The sequence below is a fragment of the Nicotiana sylvestris genome, chromosome 6, assembly GCF_000393655.2.
Source record: "Nicotiana sylvestris chromosome 6, ASM39365v2, whole genome shotgun sequence".
Classification (NCBI taxonomy): domain Eukaryota; kingdom Viridiplantae; phylum Streptophyta; class Magnoliopsida; order Solanales; family Solanaceae; genus Nicotiana; species Nicotiana sylvestris.
In genome coordinates, this window is record NC_091062.1 from 161744942 (window position 1) to 161770868 (window position 25927).

General features: G+C 40.1%; 1 protein-coding gene across 1 annotated transcript; it reads left to right on the forward strand.

Annotated features, from left to right (window-relative positions):
* The first annotated feature begins 344 nt into the window (after nt 1–344).
* LOC138871582 (uncharacterized) lies at nt 345–5675 on the forward strand. The gene is made up of 6 exons (XM_070149467.1): nt 345–806; nt 1332–2047; nt 2241–2748; nt 3814–4035; nt 4914–5354; nt 5478–5675. Exons 1-6 carry the CDS (start codon nt 345–347, stop codon nt 5673–5675), a joined length of 2547 nt encoding a protein of 848 aa, XP_070005568.1.
* The last annotated feature ends 20252 nt before the right edge of the window (nt 5676–25927 follow it).

Genomic DNA, 25927 nt, shown 5'->3' on the forward strand with positions numbered 1-25927 from the left:
CAAAAACTCCACTCACGTACCAAACACCCCTACCTGCATACCAAACACATCCACCGACATACCAAGCACCTCCACCTACATACCAAGCATCTCCACCCACATACCAAGAATCAGCACCTACATATCAACCCTCATCTCCTAGATATTCTCAACCAGCCATTGTCCATCATACCTATAATTCCCAACCATCCCACTTTCAATCACCACCAAATCGCCAAAATTATCCAAGACCAAGACCCAATTTCGACCGCAAGCGACCCAGACAATACACCGCTATTGCTGAGCCCATCAACCAATTATATGAAAGATTAAAGGCTACAGGTTATGTCACTCATATTCCCGTTATGGCGCTAGAAAATCCATCTCAATGGGTCAATCCAAACAAAACTTGTGCATACCACTCCAGTATGAAAGGGCACACCATTGTTGAGTGCCGAACATTGAAGGATAAGATACAGACACTCATCGATAATAAGGTCATCCAAGTGAAGAAAGCTGCACCCAATGTCTGCAACAATCCCTTCCCTGATCATAGAGGTGACGACGTACATGTTATAGAAACAAATGAGGAATGGGACCCTGAGGGATCAATCGGGCTTATCCGAGAAGGCGATGACTTTAAGGTTGCAGTTACACTTACCCCTATCGTGGTTCAGACTCCGACACCCATTAACATTAAGGTAACTGCATCAATTCCATTCGAGGTGGAAGTAGCTCCGCCCGCAGCCACCTTCGCTCCATTTGAAGTAGAAGTGGTCACACCTTTTACCGTGACGGTGTTAACCACACCCCCATTCAACTCAAAGGTAATACCTTGGTATTATGTCGCTGAGGCTCGACAAAAAAGGAAGACTAAGATAGAGGAATCTGACACCGCATAAGGGATAACTAGACTGGAATAGTCTATACACCTGAGCACCTGGGAGGTTCGAATAAGGATGCCACTGCTAGACAGCATGTCATTGAGACCGGACCGGATGACTTCTGGAGAAAAGTACAGGCGAAAGAATATTCTATTCTTGATCATCTGAACAAAGTCCCTGCTCAGATATCCATCCTGTCACTACTACAGAATTCAGAGGCACACAAGAACGCCTTGATAAAAGTACTGAGTGAGGCTTATGTACCCAATAATATCACTGGTGGAGAAATGGCCAACATGGTCGGATAGGTGCTGGAGAGCCATAAGATTATCTTCCATGAAGATGAGCTACCGCCCGAAGGTTTGAATCACAATTGAGCACTGCATATTACTTTACAATTTGAAGACAAATTCCAAGTGCTTTGCTTGCAGAGATCAACCTTAGGGAGAGATCAACCTTTGCTTGCAGATGAGGCCAACTTGGTTCGACGTTGAATTCCAAGTGCTTGACATACCAGCCTCATATAATCTTTTATTGGGCCGCCCATGGATCCATGCTGCTGGAGTCGTGCCCTCCACACTATATCAAGTCGTGAAATTTGAATGGAACCGCCAGGAGGTAATCATTTATGGAGATGGGAGTAATCCCATCTATACTAGTCAAACCATCCCGTCCATTGGACATAGAAGAAGGCTGGGAGGAGAAACCTATCACCATATTGAACGGGTCAATGCCATCGAGAAAGATAAGTGGTGTAGCAACAAAATAGAGAGCACACTAGCATGGTCCGGATATGAAACCGACAAAGGATTGGGAAAGAACCTTCAGGGTATCACCAAGCCAATACGGCTAAAAAATCATGGTACCACCTTTCAGCTCGAATACCAGTATACATGGAAGGAATACAGGGAATGGTCACCTCCATGGCGTGGACCGTATTACCTTCTCGAGCAACCGATACCCCATTTGGAACAAGATTTACATCAGGCAGATACAATATGGGGAACTGCTGAAGAAGAAGCACTAGTTGGGCTAAAGGATTTGTTTTTGGAAGATGAGGATATGGACTGTAGTGCCATAATTGAGGAGAAGAAGGAAGAAGGCCTCTCCATTCAAACTGTGGCAAAGGGAGCCGTTCTCAGGAACTGGACCGTTACGCCATCCCGAGCCCGCCGAGTCCCTGGGTAGCTTGGCAGAATTTATAGTCGTTCAAGGCATTTTAAATTTCCATCAATTTTGTTTTAAGATTTTTTTGTTTCAAAATAAACACTCGATTCATCGAGCCAAGCTTTGTTTGAACAATTTTCTCAGTTTTAATCAATGCATTTATCTTTTATCAATATTCATTACTATTTTTTATACTTATCCCTTATACAGTGTTATTATTACTTTTCCTGATGAACCAGTGACTGTGATATGTAATGAGGTAATGAAACATGAGAATAGTCACTCAGAGGAAGAAGATAAGATACCCGATGAAATTGTCAGGGAAGTTGAGAACTTTGAGAACAAGCCTAAATCCAACTTGTATGAAACAGAAGCAGTAAATTTGGGAGACGCCGAGACCATCAAAGAAACCCGCATCAGCATTCACTTGTCGCCAATAGAGAAGGAAGAATACATCCGTTTCCTAAAGGAATATGAGGGTTTCTTCGCATGGTCATATGACGATATGACTGGTTTAAGCATATCTATAATAGCTCACAAGTTGCCTATCGATCTTATGTGTCCGCCAGTCAAGCAGAAACTCCGAAAATTCAAACCGGACATGAGTTTGAAAATCAAAGAGGAAGTTACCAAGCATATCAAAGTCAAGGTTCTCAGGGTGGTTGAGTACCCAACATGGTTAGCTAATATTGTGCCAGTTCCAAAGAAAGATGGGAAGGTCCGAGTATGTGTTGATTATCGAGATTTAAACAGAGCAAGTCCCAAAGACGACTTCCCACTACCAAATATACACATCCTGATCAATAACTGCACCAAGCATGAGCTCCAATCCTTTGTAGATTGCTTCGCATGTTATCACCAGATCTGGATGGATGAAAAAGATGCCAAGAAGACAACTTTTATTACGCCTTAGGGAGAATACTGTTACAAGATGATGCCATTCGGTCTGAAGAACACTGGAGCTACTTACATGAGGGTCATGACAACCATTTTCCATGATATGATACACAAATAAATAGAGGTATATGTGGACGACGTCATCATCAAATCCAAGAGAGCCGCAGATCACATAACAAACTTGAGGAAATTCTTCGACAGGCTTAGGAGGTACAGTTTGAAGTTGAACCCCGCAAAGTGTGGATTCGGGGTTCCTACTGGAAAGTTACTGGGATTCATTGTCAGTCGACGAGGGATCGAACTGGATCTGACTAAAGTAAAAGCTATTCGGGAGTTACCACCACCCAAAAGCAAGAAGGACGTGATGAGCTTCCTGGGGAGGCTCAACTACATCAGCTGATTCATAGCACAATCCACAATAATATGTGAACCCATATTCAAGATGCTGAGAAAAGATGCCAAGACAAATTGGATCGAGGATTGTCGGAAAGCTTTTGACAAGATTAAGGAATACCTGTCTTCACCGCCAGTTCTGGTCCCAACAGAACCAGGATGACCTTTATTGCTTTATCTATCCGTGTTAGATGGGAACTTTGGATGTGTTTTGGGATGACATGATGAGATAGGAAGAAAGGAGGAAGCCATATATTACCTGAGTAAGAAATTCACACCTTATGAAGCTCGGTATTCTCTGCTTGAACGCACTTGCTATGCTCTAACCTGGACAGCCCAGAAGTTGAGGAATTATTTTTATGCCAACACTACATACCTCATATCCAAGATGGATCCCCTGAAGTACATATTTCAGAAGCCCATGCCTACTGGGAAGTTGGCTAAATGGAAGATACTACTGAGTGAGTTTGACATCGTTTATGTAACTCAAAAGGCAGTCAAGGGACAAGCATTGGCAGTTTACCTCGCCGAAAATCTAGTGGGAGGAGAATACGAACCCTTGAAAACGTATTTTCCTGATGAAGAATTATCATTCGTAAGAGAAGACATTACTGAAGCATATGACGGTTGGAGGATGTTTTTTGACGGGGCCGCAAATTTCAAAGGTGTAGGCATTGGAGCAGTTATGGTGTCAAAAATGGGTCAGCATTATCCCGTATCTGCTAAACTCAGATTTTCCCGCACCAACAACATGACAGAATATGAGGCCTGCATACTAGGGCTCAACATGGCAGTCGACATGAACATTTAGGAGTTGTTGGCGATCGACGATTCAGATTTGCTTGTGTACCAGGTGCAAGGAGAATGGGCTACCAAGAATTCCAAGATATAGCCATATCTGCATCATGTGCAGGAATTGAAAAGGAGGTTCACAAAGATAGAATTTCGACATGTGCCCAGAATTCAGAATGAGTTCGTCGACGTATTAGCCACTTTGTCATCAATAATACAGCATCCAGATAAGAACTGTATTGATCCCATCCCGGTGAGGATTCATAATCAGCCGGCATATTGTGCTCATGTCGAGGAAAAAGCCAATGGAAAACCTTGGTTCCATGACATCAAGGAGTACCTATCAAAAGGAGAATACCCGGAGCATGCAAATCACATTAAAAGACGCACACTCCGGAGATTGTCAAATAACTTCTTCCATAGCGGAGGGAATTGTACAGAAGAACTCCAGATTTGGGTTTGCTAAGGTGTGTCGATGCAAACGAAGCTTCTAAGCTACTTGAGGATATGCATGCTCGGAAATGTGGCCCTCACATGAATGGTTTCGTTTTGGCCAAGAAGATACTCAAGGAAGGTTACTTTTGGATAACCATGGAGACGAATTGTATTCAGTATGTCCGCAAATGCTTTCAATGTCAAGTGCATGCCGACATGATAAAAGTTCCACCAAACGAGATCAATGCAACAAGCTCACCTTGGCTATTCGCTGCTTGAGAAATGGATGTTATTGGTCCAATCAAGCCCACTGCTTCGAATGGACACCGGTTTATTTTGGTAGCCATTGACTACTTCACAAAATAGGTAGAAGTTGAATCTTACAAAGTTGTAACCAAGAAGGTCATCGCAGATTTTGTCAAGGATCGTATCGTCTGCCGATTCGGGGTTCCTGAGTCCATTATCACTGACAACGCCGCTAACCTCAACAGTGATCTAATGAAGGCTATATGTGAATCTTTCAAAATCAAGCACAAAAATTCCATAGCCTACAGAACTCAGAAGGATGGAGCTGTAGAAGCCGCCAACAAAAACATTAAGAAGATACTAAGGAAAATGGTAGAAAATCACAAGCAGTGGCATGAAAAGTTACCCTTTGCTTTGTTAGGGTACTACACCACAGTTCGCACATCAACCGGGGCAACCCCCTATATGTTGGTTTATGGTACCGAGGCTGTCATCCTAGCCGAGGTAGAGATTCCTTCTTTAAGAGTCATACAGGAAGTTGAACTCAGTGATGCAGAATGGGTAAGAAGTCTCTATGAATAGTTTACCCTTATCGATAGAAAGAGGATGAACATAGTATGTCATGGACAACTCTATCAGAATAGAATGTCCGTAGCTTTCAACAAAATGGTCAAACTAAGGCAGTTCACACCAGGACAGTTGGTATTGAAGAAGATTTTTCCACACCAAGATGAAGCCAAAGGGAAATTCTCTCCCAACTGGCAAGGTTTGTATATGGTTTACAGAGTACTAACAGGAGGAGCACTAATACTTGCAGAGATGGATGGAGAGATTTGGCCAAAACCGATTAATTCAGATGCAGTCAAGAGATACTATGCCTAGATTACTTCACATTTTGTTTCCTGATATAATTGAACTACGCTTGACCTGATTCCCGTTTAAGAGGGGATACGTAGGCAACCTTATGGGTTCGGTCATATCATAATAAAGTTTTCATTTCCCCCAAAATCAGAAACTGGGGCAGAATTTTGAGGAGGGTCCTCAAAATTCGAGAGCAAGTCCAGCCAACGCCATCACATGTCAGGAAGCCAGTAATCAGTCAAAATCTGGGGCAGAATTTTGAGAAGGATTCTCAAAATTCAGAAGAAAATTGAGCAAGGTTAACCATTCGCAAACAGTTACAAAATATCTACTAAACTAGGGCAGAATTTTGAGGAGGACCCTCAAAATTCCAATATAAGAGAGCTGCAATGCCTTTGAAATGTGTTACAGTCGCTAGTTCATCAAAGTTACTTGATATATCAAAAACTATCCTAATTTTATCAATGAATGAATATTTTTCAAAAATTCTATTGTTTAACAGTCAAGTGTTACCTAGGGGAACTCGAAAGGGGCTTCCAGAGCGGCGCGAAGCAAGGCCGGTAGATGAAGCAAGAACCAACCTCCCCTCATGAAACTTACGATTTTTCTTTAAGCGTAGGTACATTTTGACGATAGCTTTCAGATTCACCATCCATCCGACCATTAGACGCTAAAGTTATCCTAGATAAGATATACTCTAACCTTATCTGCTATTTCCTCTTTGCATGAGTCTAATCCTTGACTCCACATTTTGCATGATTCTAATCTTTGACTCCATATTTGAATAAGTCTAAGCCCTGACTCCATATTTGCATGAGTCTAATCCTTGACTCCATATTTGCATGGGGACTAAGCCATGTCCTGCTTTTTGCATGAGGCTAAGCCATGCCTCCATATTTGCATAAGGCTAAGCCTTGCCTTTAATTTGCATGGGACTAATCCTTGTCCCGCATCTTGCATGAGGTGAAGCTCTACCTCCATATTTGCCTTCTCTTTGCATGAGACTAAGCTCTATCTCCAAATCCTGCATGAGCTCCACATTTGGCATGAGTATAATCCTTGACTCCATATTTGCATGAGTCTAAGCCCTGACTCCATATTTGCATGAGTCTAATCCTTGACTCCATATTTGCATGGGGACTAAGACATGTCCCACATTTTGCATGAGGCTAAGCCCTACCTCCATATCTACATAAGGCTAAGCCTTTCCTTTCATTTGTATGGGACTAAGTCATGTCCCGCATTTTGCATGAGGTTAAGCTCTACCTCCATATTCACGTTCTCTTTGTATGAGACTAAGCTCTATCTCCATTACTGCATGAGTCTAATCCCTGACTCCATGTTTGCATGAGGCTAATCCTTGCCTCCTAATTTGCATCATAATAACCCTTGCCTCCCCCACTTGCGCAGGACTAAACAATGTCTATCTTTGCACCAATGTTGCTCTATTTTCTACTACTATTTACTTGCTTTTCAATCGGGCTAAGTTCTATCCTCCATCTCTCAAAACTAAACCTTGTCTTGTTACATAATATTATTGCATATCATGGGCTGAAACATCGCCAATCTGTCCAAGGGCGTCATAGTCTAAAGGCACCATCCTCATAGCCTGAAGACACCAAGCCATGGCCTGAGGATCTCTCAAATTTGCATATCATTATTCAAAGGCGTCATGGTTCGGAGGCACCATTTTCATTGCCCGAGAACATCATTTCATGGCCTACAAATCCCTCATTAAACAATTCAAGGCCCAAGGCATCATGCTCCAAGGACGTCATCTTTTACCGTCCGAAGACAACTGTCATTGTCCAAAGGGAATTTGCATCATGTTTAAATTTTTGTAAATATGTTTGTAGCATCTTTTATCTGCAGGTAACCAGTAAGCAACCGCTATCCTGGCAGGAGCAATCCCTCTTAAGTTCCCTCCAACTGTCCCGATCCTTAAACGCTCATCGTAGCCGCTTCCACATCTCGTGTCCATTCTAACAAAATTTCATCGGCATACTCCGCAGGTTAATCCAGAACTACACATGGCCTGATTCCTATAAAACCAGGGATATGTAGGCAACTCGGAAACCGAAGCTCGGCCTCTGTCTTTCAAAACATCTCGTCCGGTCAAAATTGGCCATTATTTCTTTACCCGAAAACTCTTTCATCCTTCCCAGGTAAAGAGGGGCAACTGTTGATACCCAATTTTTCCCTATATATTTTAAATATGCAAAAATACCTTCAACATAGCACACACACACACACACACACACACACACACACACACACACATATATATATATATATATATATATATTAGCATGCCCAAGGTTTTTATTAATTTTTTCATAACTTTTAAGGGTTTAAATTGATTTATTTCTTCATTTTTATCCATAAAATCCCAAATAATTATTTCCAAAATTATTGTTTTGATAATACATCTATTTAATTTCAATATTTATGCCAAAATATGGCTAGTGTAATTTTTATGTATTTTTACAATTACATTTGATATTTTTAAAGCTAAATTGCATATAATTGCAATGTTAGCCCATTTTGAGATATAGTTATGTTTTATATACATAAAATTAGATCTTGCATTTTTAAATTGTTAATTATGTATTTTAAATCGTTTTGGCACCTTAAAATATTTTCCAGAAATTATCTATTATTTTTATAAATTAAATAGGGAAAAACTAGCTATTTAAATTATAGCCAAATCGAACCCCAATTCCTAGCCCAATTTTACAGTTAAAAACCCGACCCATACCCTATTAACCCTTACCCAAACCCGGAACCCACCTACCCGTTTTAATCTTGACCGTTGATCTCCCAGATCAATGGTCCAAATAATTCATTTCCTTTTTAATTTCCAAACGACCCCTAAACCTAATTCATTTCCCCCAAACCGCTGCCTTCAGATGCTCTCTCATCTCCACTCTTCTCTCAAACCTAACCCTAGACTCCTCCACTCCCCTCCGTCTCCGGTCATCTCCGGCGACTATCCCTTTCAACCCAAGCCTCCAATGGGTCTCTCATCACCCTGCTCATCATCTCTAAGGCTTTCAAGGATCATGGGCCATGTCGATTTGGACCTAGGGTTTCTGTTTCTGCTACTTATGGGTTGTCCGGTGTGATTTTGGGCAAAATCACACCTTATATGTCACGATCGGTGAAGTTTCAATAGGTTCTTTTGATTTTTACTTGGGTTTCTTTTTAAAACCTTAACTCTCTTCTGAATCTCTTAGATCTACGTTATTTTTATGCTTTAAGTCTATTCCCTTCTGTGATTTGCTTATTCTCAAGCTTTCTTCTGAAAGATCTTCTACTCTAAACCATTTTTACTCTCTTTGAAAAACTAGGGTTTTTGGAGTTCTTTCTATACCTGTTTCGACCGATTTCTTGATGATTAAACCTTTTTCCATGTTTATCTTGACCGATTCTAAGTTCTTACTGCTTTTTAACTCAACTCTGTTAAAAATCCCTAATTTCTTAAAGATTTTCTTTACTTGTTTCTGTGAGTTAGCATGATTTTCTTTACTTGTTTCTGTGTGTTAACCTGATTTTCTTTACTTGTCTCTGTGTGTTAGCTTGATTTTCTTTACTTTGCTTCTGGGTGTTAGCATGATGTTCTCCACTTTGGTTCTGTGTGTTAGCATGACTTTCCTTTACTTCGTTTCTGTATGTTAGCCTGTTTACCTGGTTTTTGTTAATCTCTTGTGGTCACCATGCTTCGAATGTGTTCTGCTGAATCTCCACCCTACTTACATCACCTCTACATGGGTGTTTTTGCTCATCTTTTGTTTCTTTCTGCCTATATAATCGACCTTATTTGTTTGCTATTTATATGTTGAGGTATGCAGAATCATGACTCCCCATGATTGATTCTGATTTTCCTTAACTTTTCGTAATTGAAAGATTTTCCTTCAAAGTCCTAGAATTTTACTCGTCTGTTTGAATTAACTAATTCCATTACCTTATTTACTATGGCACTTTGTTTTACTTAGTCTTTCCTTAATTGAGTCCTTCTGAATTTGGTCCTAATTGACTACTTTAGCTACTGAATTTTGACCCTTTCCTTATTAAATCATGCACTGATTTTCCTTCCTCTCTTATATGGTACTGAATCATCCCGTTTGGCCTTGACTCCCTTAACTCAAGGAAGTACTTCATTGATTCTCTAGATGATTGATTCTGAGTTCTTAAACTAGTATACTACTATAATTTTTTTATCTTATTCCACTACCTACTTTCAACTATAAATATTCTAAGTCTTTCACAAACAACACACACACTTGGCTTTCAAAACCCCCCATCTCTTACTTAAAATTTCTGTGTTATTCTACTACTACTAGCCGGCTACAAGCCAAGGCTAATTATCTGTACTCCTTGGTTCTTTCATTCTGCTTACTTTTTATCTTCACTGGTATGTCCTAGTTTAATTTAAAGTCTCAACAACAACATGTTTCTCTTCTTATTTCAGTTTATTTTATTTCTAGCCTACTTTCACTTGTGGTTTTATTGTGAAGTTTGTAGTTAAGCATGCTAATATGACCACCCCCTCCCTTTAAGTTCATGTATTCCCTTTGTGTGATTCAAACATGCCTGAACAATTGTATTCTTTTACCTACTATGCACTTGCCACTTTGTGAATCCCAAATCCCTATTCCCCACTATGTGTTCATGACTGTTTTGTGATTATGCCAGTGTCAAACTATCTCTGAGCAGGTCCAAACCAGTCCTAATACTTCTACTAGGGTCAGGTGTCTGCAGTCAATGTGTATGTATCCCCAAACCCCTTAACCCTTGTATGATTACTGAATTCATTTACTCACTGTATGTGGTCTTATCCTGAAATGTTTGAAATTTGTTTACTAAGCCAACTTCTTTTCAACAACCTCTGTTACTACTTGATTTCAAAATACGCCTCTCAGTCCAGTCTTTAATAAACTTCTTTCAAACATGTGTCTTGCACTTTCACTCTACACCTAGTTAATAAGTTCTACCCCCTCTAATATGTGTACTACCTTGGGTTCCTCTTGAGAACCCTTGGAACTCTAGCATACTGAGGCTGGCTTTCCACAATGCACTGGTTCAATGCTTGGCTATTAAGTCTAGGTGTAAGCATTGCCTGGGGTCCTTGAGACCCTTAGGGAACTTTGATGCACCTAGACTCTGATTTGTCTATCGAAATGAGGCTTGAAAGACCATTGGAAGCTTTGGGTAACTGTGGGCATGTAATAACTTGTAAACAGATATTTGGGGTATTTAGTGAAAGGGTGGGTAGATGTATACTTTGTTGGGTAACCTGAGTAGAAATCCTAATTTTAGGATTTATTTTCAAATCTGCTTACCTTAATCGATAGAAAACATGCCTATAGGGTTTTATTCCTGTTGAATCTGATTACTTTTGCGTAATAGAAAACATGCCTATATGGTTTTTATTCCTATTGAATCTGATTGTTTTTGCATAGTAGAATCATGACTATAGGGTTCCACTTTTAATTTCATGATAGAAATCATGCCTATAAGGACTTCACTTTTAACGTCACTTGCATCAGATACAAACCATGTTCTTAAATCCTGCATTTGCCATGTTAGAAATCATGTTTCTAGGTTCCAAGTCATCATGTTTTAAGATCAACTCAAGTATAGATATCATGCCTATAGGATGTAATTCCCATTTAGCAAGTCTTTCATATGCTACTGCAAATTGACTAAAATCAGTAATATGCCTAGATATCATGTCTATAGGGATCTAACTCACAATTCTGTCTAGTAATTATAATTAGCCCAATAGATCAATCGTGCCTCGCCTAGTTTACTTCTCAAAACTGGCCTTATTAAGCGATAACTTTTCTAAAATTAGTCCTTTCAAAACTGCTACAATCTCATTAGATATCCTGCCTATAGATTTAAAAAGAGACTATTTCTGAACTTGTATTGTTTCTGCATTAACATAAATATCAGTCCTGTATATAGGCAAGCCTTAGGGCATTTGCAAAACTTGCACTTCTCTGAAGTTATTTCTGTCACTCAGCGTTTCTGAATTCTAATGGGTTTTTAAAAGAGATCCTAGGCAACTAATAGGTTGTGACTTCTATATCTGAAAGTGGTTTATTCCTACATAATCACTTAGAAATTCTACTTCTGATTACTAAAGACCTTACTTGTGGTTGAGTCGTGCTGCATGTATGCTTGTTTGCGGAGGAAACTATGAGCCTTTAATTGCTCCACTTATGTGAAAGTCCTAAATGCTTTTCTTTGACTGTCGCCTTAGACTTTTGCCTTTAAAACCTTGGGGGTATGTCTATAATTGCCTATAGGTAGAGGTCTTAACTCCCTCTAGGACTATTAAAAAGGGACGGGTAGCAGCACGTAATAGGAATTAGTGACAATACTCGCTTTGCATGACCAATAAGGGGACGGAAAGGGTAGACATGGGATATGATGACTCTGCATTAATGTCACGTGTAGCCCCTCAATGAGGAGTGTTTACCGGACATTGTGTGGTGTGATCCTATAGGATAAACAACCTAGGACCCCCTTTACCCCAAACATTCTCCTTGTTTAACACTTTCCTTTATAATTTGTTCAACCTTTATTTCACTACTTGACTTGTTCAAACGTGCTGTATTTATTTGATTCAACTATTTGTATGGACTAATTTATAAATATAAGTTTGGTCGAGACCCACAGTTGTGGACCAAGAGGGGTGCCTAACACCTTTCCCTCGAGGTTATCTCGAGCCCTTATTCTAATCTCTGGTAATGTAGACCAACCCAAGAGTTAATCACTCTAGGTGTCCTAACGCACCATAATCCGTTAGGTGGCGACTCTTCAAATACCCAATTCCCAAAAGGAAATGAGTCACTGCACCCCATAGAATGTCGAAACTCGGACCTCTCTCTGTGAGGAGGGGAAAAAGGGGGCGCGACACTCATTATAAGAATCATCTTAATCAAAACCACCATTATCTTGCACATAGTTCTCCACTCGGGTTTGGATTTATGGACCCTTGGTCCATGACTTAACTAGCAAAGCCCAACTAAATCGTCTTAATCAAAACCACCATTATCTTGCACATAGTTCTCCACTCAGGTTTGTATTTGTGGACCCTTGCTCCTCTTTTTGTTTACCAAAACATTCACTCCCTCCATAGCATGAACTTTCTTAGGGGCTTGCACTTGATTTACTTGGGCCTTTGCTACTTGAGTCATGGTAGTGGTCAATTCGGCAATGGATTTCCCATGGTCTTGCAATTCATTGTGGAGGTGGATCATATTCAGATCACCTAGTGAGACATTGGCCTGGGATTTCCAAGCCGATGACATCTCTGCTATCTCATCTATGATGTTACACGCCTCTGTATAAGGCGTAGTCATAAAGTTCCCACCAGCTAGTTGATTCAATACACATTGGTTGGTTGTGTTAATCTCACGATAAAAGGTTTATTGCAACATGTTTTCTGTCATATCATTATTGGGACATTCCTTAACCATTGTTCTATACTGCCCCCAAATTTCATTGGTTCATTCGACTCTTGTTTGTATGCCAAGATTTCATCTCGAAGTATAGCTATGTTTCTGAGAGAGAAGAACTTAGCAATGAACTTGCCCACCAACTCATCCCAAGTGTGAATTGAATGATTCGGCAGATGTTCCAACCAACCTAAAACTTCCCCCCCCCCCTCGTAAATAAAGGGAAAAAGCCTTAACCTCAATGCATCCTCGAAAACATTAGTTTGCTTGCTCCCCCAATATGTATCCACAAAGCCCTTCAAATGTTTGTAATCATTTTTGGGTTTATGCACTGGTGAAGAAGACCCTTTGCTCAAGTAGAGTGAGCATCATGTTGGTGATTTGAAAGTTGCCCGCCCTAATACAGGGAGGGACTATTGCACTAGCATAACCTTCGTTGGGCAATATTCAATATTGAGCCGTTTGTGGTGGATGTGGTAGAGGTGGGGGTGGAATGGGAATGTTGTCATGTGGTACCCGACCTCTTCGATTAGCTTGCAGCACTTGAGGTACCTCATCTACTTGTTCCTCCTCGTCGTCCAAGTCCCCCAAAGGCAAATTTTTGAGCTCATTGTTTGCCATCTTTGTACGTATAATGTCTTAAATAAATAATAGCTAAAACCATCAAAGCTACCCGATAACGGCGCCAAAAATTGATCCACTCCCAATCCACACTCAACAATTAGTGGAAGAAGTCGTTGGAAGAATGGTACCCAAGTATAAATCGGGATCTATTTCCACAAGGAGCTAAGAATGGGTGTTAGAGTGTACACTTGATGCGTGTAGCAGAAACAACTTAAATACACTTCCAAACAAGTTGGTGTTGCAAATTACTTCTATAAACTACACTATTAATGATTAACTAAAGAGATGAAACAAGAAATTGAATAATTATTTTTGGTTGTTTTCAAATAAGTAAAAATCCTAGGGATGTAACCTTTGCCTAGGTGTTATTCTAATGGGTTAATTATGCTAACACTTGTTTAAGTGATTTGGTGTATTATAACTCTCAACTCTAATTTACCCACTCAATATCTCTAGGTCATTGAGTGAGTTTGCCCAATTTGACTCTCTCAAGCCCAAATGGGTATCAAACCAAATAGTTGATATGAGCTCAAGTCGGGTTTTTCCTATCTCTAGTTCAAACCCTTTAATTACGCTAATCAAAAGCTCAACTAGCCTAATTTCTTGTTAGCCAAGTTTTTCTAGACTAAGTCTCTCTTTCTCAAATAAAGACCAAGTAAAAAAGGCATGAATCAATGTTTGCAATCATTAATTCTAAAATTAAAGCATGAACAAGGCTAAATAACAAACATCTAATCATAAACAAGCATTAGATTAATTACCCATAAGGCTTACACACTAGGGTTGGGTCACAACCCCAGTAAATGTCTAGCTACTTATAGTACAAATCAAAGAAAATTAAGAAGAACCACTAACTAAAGCCATAATATAAAATTAAAATGATAAAATATAGTGTTTTGTCCCAAAATGATCACAAATTACACAAAATGGTAAACTACAATGGCTACAACTAAAAAAACTTCAAAACATGACCTAAAAAAGTGATTCCCAACTATTTATAGTGGACCAAAATTTGCTGACAAAAATACTCTTCGTGAGGTTCTGCGACCCCGCAATTCCTTGTGTGGTGTGCACTTTGCTTGAGTTAAGGGATTCTGCAGCCACACAATTTGATTTGCGGCCGCACTTCAGCTTTTTCGACCTCAAAATTCATGTGTGGTATGCATTTCAGGAAAGGTTTCAGTCTTGGTTATTTTGCACACTCTGTGAATTTTTTGAATTCTTGTCTGTGCGACCATGTTCTGTGTCCGCACTTCTCTTCAATCCACCTCTGAGTTTCAACACCAGATCTGCATCCGTAAAGATAATCCTGCGGTCCGCGCTTTCTCTGCGGTTGCAGAAATACCTATGCGGACCGCACTTTTAGTCTGTCGCGCCCCTTCTTGTCTTGTGAGCCGGAACACTCCTTTTGAGTTGGATTTCTTCATTAGGCACCAAATCTCCAACATTCCTGCAATTTACACACTTGCATTAGTTTTAGGAACATAAATCAACACTTTCGGACTAAGACTAAATCAAAAAGGCACTAATAAGTGGTCAAAATCCACACTTATCACTAACTCAGCCTAATGAAACATCTAAACATTACACCAATTAGTTAGAAGCAATGACGTAGTAATAAACTAAATGACCACAACTAACACAGTATTCAAAAAGTACATTAAGATAGAGAAATTACATTAAACTAAATGACCACAACTAAAGTTGTTCATTGAACGATAAATTAAAACAAAAGTACATTAAGATAGACAAACGAATTAGAGTTCGATCCAAAAAAAGAAGAATGGGATTAGAGTTATACCAAATGAGGGAATTTGATGTAACTCAAGCAATGAGGAAACACCAAAGATGGCAAGTAGTAATAAATAATGACGAGCGACCTTCGAACAAACTTTTTGAGTGGCAGATGTCGGAATTAGCAATTTCAGGAAATCGAGCGACAATTTCAACACCATGTCATCTGGAAAAGGTCATCCTCGGGTAGTAAGTCGTATACATGGTAAAGTAGTTGAAGGCGGCACAACAATGATGGTCGCTAGAGTTTTGGGTCAAAACCAATATGAAAAGATAGCCCCACTGAGCTCTATCTATATATATAAAAATTAGGTAGAAAGGGTGGCTCAATCTACATGATTTTAAGAAAAAAATGGTGGGTGGGGTTTCTTAGATCTACTATTCGTGGAGTTTGAGGGGGTTTTGAAGGATTTGGATTGACGATATGGAAATAGGAGAGGGAGAAGATGAAATGGTAAACTTTTGAGGGGTGTTTGGACGCTGGTGGAAGGCGGCAGGGAGTGGTGCCGCCATGGAGAGGGGTGGCGTGACAACAGGGGAGGAGTAAGAGACAAGAGAGGGGGCTCTAGGGTTTGGGAGAGTGAAATGAGGCCAAAAATCTGATTATAGGGCCTTTTATATGACAAATAAAATTCATTTTGGGCCATTGGATCAAGGATAATAGAAGGCTGAGATTTGACCTCTGTGACTTAACCAAAACGACATAGTTTTGTCCTTAAATTACATCATTTTGGCCCTTCCCCTCGCAGCCCTCTCAATTGACCTTGATATTGCACTCCCAGCCTCCTAACCATTTCAATTTTAACCCATTTCCCCTTAATCCTACTTATTAAACTAAATTTACACAAACAAATTAGTAATTAAGTAACTTATTTAAATGATCAATTAACTAGAGTAATTCACCAATTGAATAGTTAGTGAATTCCTAAAATGCACAAATGAAGAAAGAACTATTTTTTTGTAGGTATTTTCATGATAGGAAATATGAAATTAAAGACACAAAAGTTCAGAAAAATAATTAAAATAACAAAACACTAACGACCTTAGGAGATGTTAAAATAGTGCAAAAATTAGGTATTCACTTCTCTCACGGTTGATTTCATTTCAGACATGAACATCACCTGGTTTCATGAGTTCATAGAGAATGGGCCTTTACTTTCATTCCTCTTGAAGCGACTTATACTTCACACCCACATAGGTGATTCTAAATGTGTTGTCCTATAGACACGTTGTCTGATCATTTCCTGCCAGACTTAGCAAATCATTAAGAAGTTTTAAGCCTTATTGACTAATCAAAAAGCCTTAATGATTTACCCTGATTTCTGAACATTGTCTTCATCACAAAAATGGGCTGAGTTATTTGACAATATTGAACCGTCATTCATAACTTTGTTTGATCTCTTTGAACCTAGCTCTTGGGATCTCTAGTCTGCTAGGTAGAGTTACCGCCATGATGACTTGTCCTAGGCCTTAACCCTATTACCTTCGATGATCTTTCAACTGCCTTTCTAGATAGGACTTTTGTAAGTGAATCTAACACGTTATCTCTTGACTTTACGTAGTGAATCGTGATAACACCACTAAAGAGTAATTGTCCGATGGTATTTTGTCTCTATCATATGTGACGAGATTTTTCATTATACATAACGCTCCCTGCCCTACCATTGATACTTGTCTATCACAATGTATACATATAGGTGCCAAATGTTTGGGCCAAAATGGAATATCTTCCAAGAAATTTTGAAGCCATTCAACTTCTTCATCGGCCTTGTCTAAAGCTATGAATTCAGATTCCATTGTAGAACGGGCGATGCATGTCTGTTTGGATGATTTCCAAGACACTACTCCACCCCCAACTGTGAAAACATATCCACTCTTGGATTTAACTTTAGATGATCCGGTGATATAATTTGCATCACTATATCCCTCAATCACTAAGGGATATTTGTTATAATGCAGATCATAGTCTTGGGGTATATTTCAGATACCCCAAAACTTGTTTCATTACCATCCAATGTATTTGATTGGGATTACTTGTAAACCGACTCAGTTTGCTAATAGCACATGCTATATCTGGTCATGTACAATTCATGATATACATCAAACTTCCCAATACTATTGCATAGTCCATTTGTGAGTCACTTTCACCTTCATTCTTTTGAAGTGCATAACTCACGTCAATAGGAGTCTTGGTAATCTTGAAATCCAAATACTTGAACTTGTCAAGTATCTTTTCAATGTAGTGAGACTGTGATAATGTTAGACCTTGTGGAGCCTTTGTGAATTCTAATTCCTAAGATCACATCAACAACTTCTAAGTTTTTCATGTCAAATTTGTTAGCCAACATACGCTTAGTAGCATTTATATCTGCCATATCTTTTCTCATTATCAGCATTTTATCAACATATAAACAAACAATGACTTCATGACCTGAAGTGTTTTTAGTGTAAACACATTTGTCACACTCGTTGATTTTAAAATTATTTGTTAATATTGTTTGGTCAAATTTAGCATGCCATTGTTTGGGTGCTTGTTTAAGTCCATAAAGAGACTTAACAAGTTTACACACTTTCTTTTCTTTACCATGAACCACAAAGCCCTCGGGTTGTTCCATATAAATTTCCTCCTCCAAATCTCCATTTAAGAAAGTTGTTTTAACATCCATTTGATGGATTTCATGACCATACACTGCCACCAGTGTCACTAACAACCTAATAGATATTATCCTCGTTATTGGCAGTAAGTGTCAAAGTAATCAAGGCCTTCTTTTTATCTATAATCCTTGACAACAAGTCTTTCTTTATATTTGTCAATAATGCCATCAACTTTTATTTTCCTCGTAAAGGTTCATTTCGAACCTAAAGGCTTATTTCCTAGAGGAAGATCAACCAATTCCCATGTATGATTATCCAAAACTGATTGGATCTCACTATTGACTGCTTCTTCCAAAATGCTGAATCAGAAGATGACATAGCTGCTTTGAAAGTTTGAGGCTCATTTTCAAGCAAGAATGTCACAAAATCTGGTCGAAAGTTCTTTGATGTTTGCTACACCTTGGATCCTCTTCACTTGGAGTATTTTCCTTTAGCTCTTTGATCGGGTCCAAGCCTACACTACTATTGAGTAGAGATTGATGCAGTTTTAACCTAACAAGGTCCGGATCGAATCCACATGGAGTTAATATTTGGAATTAGGTTTATATCTAAATTAAATGTGGGCTTTGAGTCTAATACTCTTCCACAAGTTTTGGGTTTGATTTCTACTTCTAACTTTACTCTAAAGATTGCAATAATTGAAACTAAGGACAATATTTTTGTTGTTGATTTTCATATGTTTAAAGAGACTAGGGTCGTGACTTCTACCTAGGTGGATATCTAACGGATAGTAAAATCTAGGGAAAGCTCGTGATTAGTTGGGATCGTAATATAGCTATCACACTCGGGTACTCTCTCTATACCTCTCAGTAGTTTGAGTGATTTTTCTCAATTTGGCTTTCTCAAGTCCAAATGGGTATTCATGCAATTCAAGTGATATTAGCTCAAGTCGGGTATTACTATCTCTAAGTTTAACCCTTTAATTGGGGCTATCAATTGCTTGAGCTCACCCCAATTCCGTGTTAGCCTAGTTTTCCTAGACTTAGTCCTTCTTTCTCAAGTAGAGACTAAGTCATAAAGGCATGAATCAATGTTTGCAATCATTGATTCTATAATTCTAGCAAGAACTAGGCTAAATATCACTAACCCATACACATTCAAGCCCTAAAATCAAACACCCACACTAGGGTTGTGACACAACCCTAGCAATGGGTTTAGCTACTCATGGAAATAACAGAAATTAAAGGTGAAATGAAGATGAAATTCATAATACTAGATTAAAGGAAGAAAATCTAATGTTAAAAGATGAATCTAGTACAAAATTTCCAAAAGTAGTAAACTCAGCCGTCTCATGTGCTCCTCTAATACATAACATGCCCTAAAAATGGCAAAAAAGTTCTATTTCTACTAAGCTAAAAATTTTGGACAAAAATACCCTCGCCGCATTCTTGTTTTTGTGGCCGCATAATTCTTATCGCGGTCCGTGTTCTTCATATCTGGATCTGGGTTGAGCTGAGTTTTGCGGACCGCATAGTTTCAATCGCGGCCGCATGAAGGACTTTCGGACCGCATAATTTTGACGCGAACCGTGCTTGTCATTTAGCCTGAAAATACAACTCTCAGAATCTCCCTTTCGTGGACCGCATATTTCTGATCGCGGCCGCATTGTGGCTTTTGCGGCCGTATAATATTTGTGTCCTCTGTGTTTCAGATCTCTTGGACCAGTCTTGTTTTTGTTCAAGTTTTGACTCATTTATGAGTTGATTATGACTCCTCTCATTTTGAACAATTCTTGCAAGCAAGCATATTACATTAGTTTCTGGGAATACCTTCACGCATTTTTGGCTCAAAACACAAGTAAAAGAGAGTAAATAACAGCTTAAAATCCCTACTTATCAACTCCCCCAAACTTAAACTTTTGCTTGTCCTCAAGCAAATAAGGTAATTCACACCTCCACTAAAATAGAAGGATATTTCAGCTGCCCTAAGGTGAATCAATCATGCATCAATTGGGACTAACAATTACCCTCAACACAAATGAATTATCAACAACACAATATTTTGACCAATGACACACTAGAGCATCAAGAGTTGACTTAATTCATCAAGGAAGCTCCTCTATTATGTAGGTAATTGTGGAACCCATAACTCTTTCTCCTCTACTGACCATAAAAAAATCTCATTTTAGAATTGTAACACTAAAAAACAAGGATTGTGAAGAAGTACGTTCATCTCTCTTAAAAGAATGACATAAGTCCGGCTCTAAGTACCATAATGTTTACCTTGAAAATGGTAAGTACAATTATATTTGATTTGTGGTTCTAAAAATATGTGATTTATCTTGATATTAGTTGTTAGGTAGTAGATACTAAGCGTAAGTAAAGAAATAAGAAATGCAAACTAATAGGGTTATAACACTGGGCCTCGAGGTGGCCGGAGCAGGGCTTCGAGGTCTAGACAGGCTAATAGCGATGAGCAATCGATGGAGGATCAATGATAACGAGGGCCCCTAAGATGGCCTTTTGCAGTTAATAATGAGCAATAAATGAAGAACAATAAATGAACAATGAATGAACAATGAAAGAATAAGCAATAAATATGAAGAATAATTGTTTAAGCAGAGAGCAGAGAATGTTGTATTGTATTCCTATGTTGTGTAATAATCTGAATCCCTTTACATGATGACAAGGGTCCCTTTATATTGAGGGTGGGGTAATCCTAACATAGTACATATAAAATAATGACGAGGAAATACTACTGGTACAGCTGTATAATGACTTAGTACGGACTTGTACTATTCTTGCAGACCTGTCAGCTCTAACCACGTATCTTCGGGAGCTTTCCTGCCTTTCCATGATGGTCATCGATTTGTGCTACTCCAAAATTGACCTTCGATGTGCTCCCTCGAGGGAAGCACCCTGGGGGCATACTTCAAATTCTCCTTCGAGCTCCTCGAGGATGGGCATGAAATGCTACGATAACCCCGAAGTCGAACTCTTCCAATTTTGGTTGTATTATCGATCTTGACCTCGACCTTTTTGAACATCACGTGATGACATCATGCTCGTGACATAAGCATTCAAAGTGAATGGAACGTCCCATCGGTTTGTCTCCCTAGAAGAATTAAATATATTCCGGTTCGATTTCCTAAAAGTGATGATCGTGTCGCCGATCTGTTACACCAAAAAGCATTGATTTCGTCATTAATACATTTTCCAAAGGCAATGATTGTGCCGTCGGTTACGCTACTATCTCTCTATAAATGGGGGATTGCTTGATCCAAGACTTCACTTAGTCTTCTTTCAATAGCCTTTAGCCCTTTCCCTTCTCTTCATCCTCCTCCAAACTCCTATTTCTATGGTTCAGGCCGGTGACCGTAAGGTCATATGGCAGCAGCTTTGTCAATTATGCCATGGCTCTTTTACAGAGCTTTTACCCACTGAGTGGGATTATACTGGGTTATTGTTGTTGTTGTTGTTGTTGTTGTTGTTGTTGGCCCGAGATAATGAGAGAGAGGCCTCCAATTCTTCCCGTATCAGAATATTTGTGGACCGTAAACCAGTACTCATCTCTCTTAACTTCAACCTAGTGTGGCGCCTCATTCTTTTTGCTTTCCTTGGAGTGAGATGGAATCATCTACTAACTTTTGCATCCCACACCGGTGCAATGTCTCAAGAAGTGGATTCACAATAGTAGTGCTGACTAGACCCATAGTCGCCAAATTTTTCACCAAGCCACAATTTTCCTTTCTTGTTAAAAGCTTTTGTTCTTTGATAGACTATAGACCATCTTTCATCTATTGCTGTTTTGGAGGAGATTCTCGAAGACGTCGCTTTGAATATTTAAATGGGGTCCTTGAGGAAACGGTTCTCGCAGATGTCGCTCTCGAGGATGTACCTTCGAAAGTAGATTAGGCTTTTTAGCTGTTGTGTTTGCTTTTTTTCTGTGTAAGGACCCCTCGTGGACTTTTGTAATCGTCTTTTATCAATACAAAAGTTTCTTCGATTTTCCTTTGACTTGTGTTGAACTTCCATTTTACTTTTGATCGGTCCGAATACTGGACCCGGACATCATAATCCCTTTGGTTCTCGATTGGTTAATATGATATTCCTTGAGATTCTTTGTCATCCCTCGGACTAAGTCTAGATTGATCTAATATAAACTTAGGTCGCCGGGACTTCTGAATTCGAGTTGAGTGAGAGCAAGGTCCCGATTTTCTTCGAAATAAAGCTTAGCCTTTTTACGCTTCGTTGCTAGTCCTCGAGTGAGAGTTTACTTGATCATCTAAAAATAAAGATAGCCCTTAGGCCTTTAGAAATAGTCCCCGAGTGAGAGAACTCGGGTGGCCTCCAACTGAGTGAAAATTTGCTTTGAACTTAAAATGAAGATAGCCCTAAGGCATTATAGATAGTCCCTGAGCGAGGATACATTTGAACTCAGGTAGCCCTGGGCTAAAGTAATCAAGAGAGCGTTTAAATTGAACTTAAGGCGAAGATAGCCCTGAGGCATTATGAATAGTCCCGAGTGAGAACTGGATCAAACTCGGGTAGCCCGTGGACCAAATAATCGAGTGCGTGCTTGCTTGAAATCGAGAGAATAAAGTAGCCTGAGGCTTTATACATACTCCCTAAGCGAGAACTAGCTCGAACTCGAGTAATTTGGGGGCTAAATAATCGAGTGAGTGTTCGCTTGAACTCGAGAGAAAACCCGGAGGCTTTATACATAGTCCCCGAGCGAGAACTGGATCGAACTTGGGTAGCCCGGGGGCTAAATAATCGAGTGAGTGTTCGCTCAAACTCGAGAGGAAAAAGTAGCCCTAAGGCTTTATACATAGTCCCTGAGCAAAAACTGGCTCGAACTCGGGTAGCCCGGGGGCTAAATAATCGAGCGTGTGTTCGCTCAAACTCAAGAGAAAAGGTCAACCCAGAGGCTTTATACATAGTCACCGAGCGATAACTAGCTCGAACTCGGGTAACCAGGGGCTAAATAATTGAGCGAATGACTACTCGAGCCAAACTCGTAGATTGTTCTCAATAGTTTCTGACAATTCGATTCCCGATGATTTGGTTCTGATACCAATATTATGACGCAAGCGGTTGAAGTGACTGAAGGGTTTCTTTGGCACGATTCGCAAAATCATTAATTGTAGGCGGACAATGGTCGGCCTTCTGGCTTCCTCGGGATATTCAAACGATCTTTATAAACAGACAAAACCTCATAACTTTGCCGATATTACTCCCTTAGTGCTTCCAAGATTTCATTTAGCCCCTTTCAATTTCCTTGAACTCTCCTTTTTTTTCTAATGAAAATTTCCATTTTCTCTAATCCTTCGCTTTAAAAATGGCAAAGACCTCTAAAACTGTCCCTCAAAAGAAAAAAGCTTCCTCGTCTTCTCGAACGACTAAAGGTAAACCGGTAGTTCCTCCTAGTATAGAGGAGTGTACTCTCGGTCCTTGTGATACATCTTCTAATTTACAAGTAGAAAACCCCTCCTCTGTTCCGAGGAGATGCGAGCCCATGTCTCGATATATCAGTTTAATAATTGAAATCGAGAAGGTGAAGGTCGATTGTCGATGGGGGAAGATGATGCAAGTAGAGATTCCTTCATGAGGGGAAGACATAACCAAGCACAAGGCTGGTTTCCTCAGTGTATACACTTATCGATAGAAGCCTCTTTACCGTCGATAGATCCAGTGATCCTTGACTTCTGCAGCCAATATTAGGTGACACTTGGGCAAATCTATTCATCATTTTGGCACATTGTTTATATGATTAGGTATCTCTCAAACATGGTCGAGGGGATGCCTTTTACCCTCGACCATCTAATTAGACTGTGTAGCCCCCGGCTTTACCGAGGTGGCCTAATTAAGCTGAAACATCGATCCCCGAAGGCCTTTTTTGCTAGCATAGATGAAGACAAGGACCAGGGGTGGATGAGCCACTTTGTCCGAGTTAGGACCTCAGACCTGATCCCTACTGAGAGAATGCCATTACCTGAAAAATGGAATATAAATCGTAAGTAAACATATTCCACTGATCAGATACCTTTTCTTGACTTTGAACTAACTTTCTTCGACGATACAACTGTCAAGTGGTACCCTGGTGCTATCGAGGATTTTCTAGGGTAGATCCTACGACTCGATTCGGTCTTCCCGTATGCTAAACGCGTGTGGCGCGATCTGGCTAAGGCCCATTGGAAGGCCAAAAATCATGGTGAGTTTTATCTCCGTTCATACTTGTGCTCTATAGAAAAGGTATCTCTCGCTAGTATTCTCATCCTTTGTGCTTATGCAGGTCTTAAAGAGGTCGTTTTGATGAGGGAAACCCCACCTGGGGAAGCAAATATCTCGAAGCCTGTTCTTCCTTTCACTTCCTTTCTCCAACTCTGACTGCATACCTTCTGTAAACCCCCCCGAGTCCTTTACTAAGGAGAAAAAGAGAAAGAAGAAATCATCGGCCGGGTCCCCAAAGTTGAAAAAGGCTAAAGTTCAAAAGCCCGAGGCCGATTCAATGGCCTCAACTAGGTAGGCGGTCGGAAGTCTTTATGCCGAGGGCAAAAAGAGTGATGATTGCCCGCTGGTACTTGGTGGGAGAAGAAGTGTTGCTGCCTCAAAATCTACTAAGCTGAAGGCGACTGAGCCGGAGGTTGATGGAGCCGAGGCCACTGAGGTGGTCCCGACCCAAACTGAGGGAGTTGAAAAAAAGGGCTTAGATGAATTCCCCGGACCATCTATCAATTAAAACACATCGGGTGCCGAAGGGCATCCGATTGATGAACCCGAAGAAACCAGTGGTGAAGCCCCTTGTAGGAGGGAGAGGCCCCCCATTGACCCAGTCAAGGTAATCAACGTAGATGAGCCTCTGTCGGGGCCATCATTCTCTCCTGGGAAAATACGGGATGCCCAAGATATGAAAACTCCTGCCGTAGGGGCATCCCTCGGAGAGAATAGTACGTTTGAAGGATTTTTTGCAAGGGTTGAGAAAGGCCCCGATATTGACGCCTCGTTGATCTATGAAGAGGCCGAGAAGTTTCAACAACAGGTAATCTTGATTGAACTGTTGTATCTTAAGTTTCAATTCTTGCTTTTCTGACTCCCTTCTTTTGTGTTCTCAGACCTTCAAGCTCTCCAACCAAGCCTTTTCCAAGTCACAAGCAGAGTTGGCTCATTGTGAGGACGAATTTAGGAAGCTCGTTTCTAAATTGGACAAACTCAAGGCCCTTAATACCCAAAAGGACGGGGAGCTAGGTGACCTTCGAGCTTATTCAGAGAGGGTATCTCGAGAGTGAGCCGATCTCGATGAGCGGGTAATACGACCTTCATGGGCTTATTTTTATGCTTCGGTCAATTGAGTGTTTGATATCTTAATTTGGCTTTTTCAGCTTAAGCAAAAGGATGATTTGATGCGAGAGGAGCTTAAAGTCAGAGATATCGAAATCCTTGGGTTGAAGCAACGCATGGATGAGGTATTTTCTGATAGGTAAGCTCTTCGAGAGAAGCTGGCCTCGATTGAGTGCCAACTCCAAGGGGCAAGGGAAGAAAGCTACAAGTACAAACACCTCCACGCTGAACTAGTTGTTGAGCTATTAGTAGCTAAGTCCGACGCTGCTGAGCTCACGTCCTCATATAGAAAAGATGTTGTTGCTACAAATGCTCGAGCCAGGAAGGTATCCGAAGAGGCCAAGCTTAAACTCTCTCGAGATTTGGAACATGCCCAATTAAGATCTCGAAGACAGGCTCTCGAGGATGTATATGCAGGGGGCATCGATTTGTCCATCGAGATTAATAGGGT

Bases quoted from the DNA above. Each gene is read 5' to 3' on its own strand.
- LOC138871582 (XM_070149467.1), top strand. From the start codon at position 345: ATGGCGCTAGAAAATCCATCTCAATGGGTCAATCCAAACAAAACTTGT. The intron at 2,749-3,813 runs GTCCGAGTATGT...GTAACTCAAAAG, and splicing joins TTCCAAAGAAAGATGGGAAG to GCAGTCAAGGGACAAGCATT. The intron at 5,355-5,477 runs GTAAGAAGTCTC...AAACTAAGGCAG, and splicing joins AACTCAGTGATGCAGAATGG to TTCACACCAGGACAGTTGGT.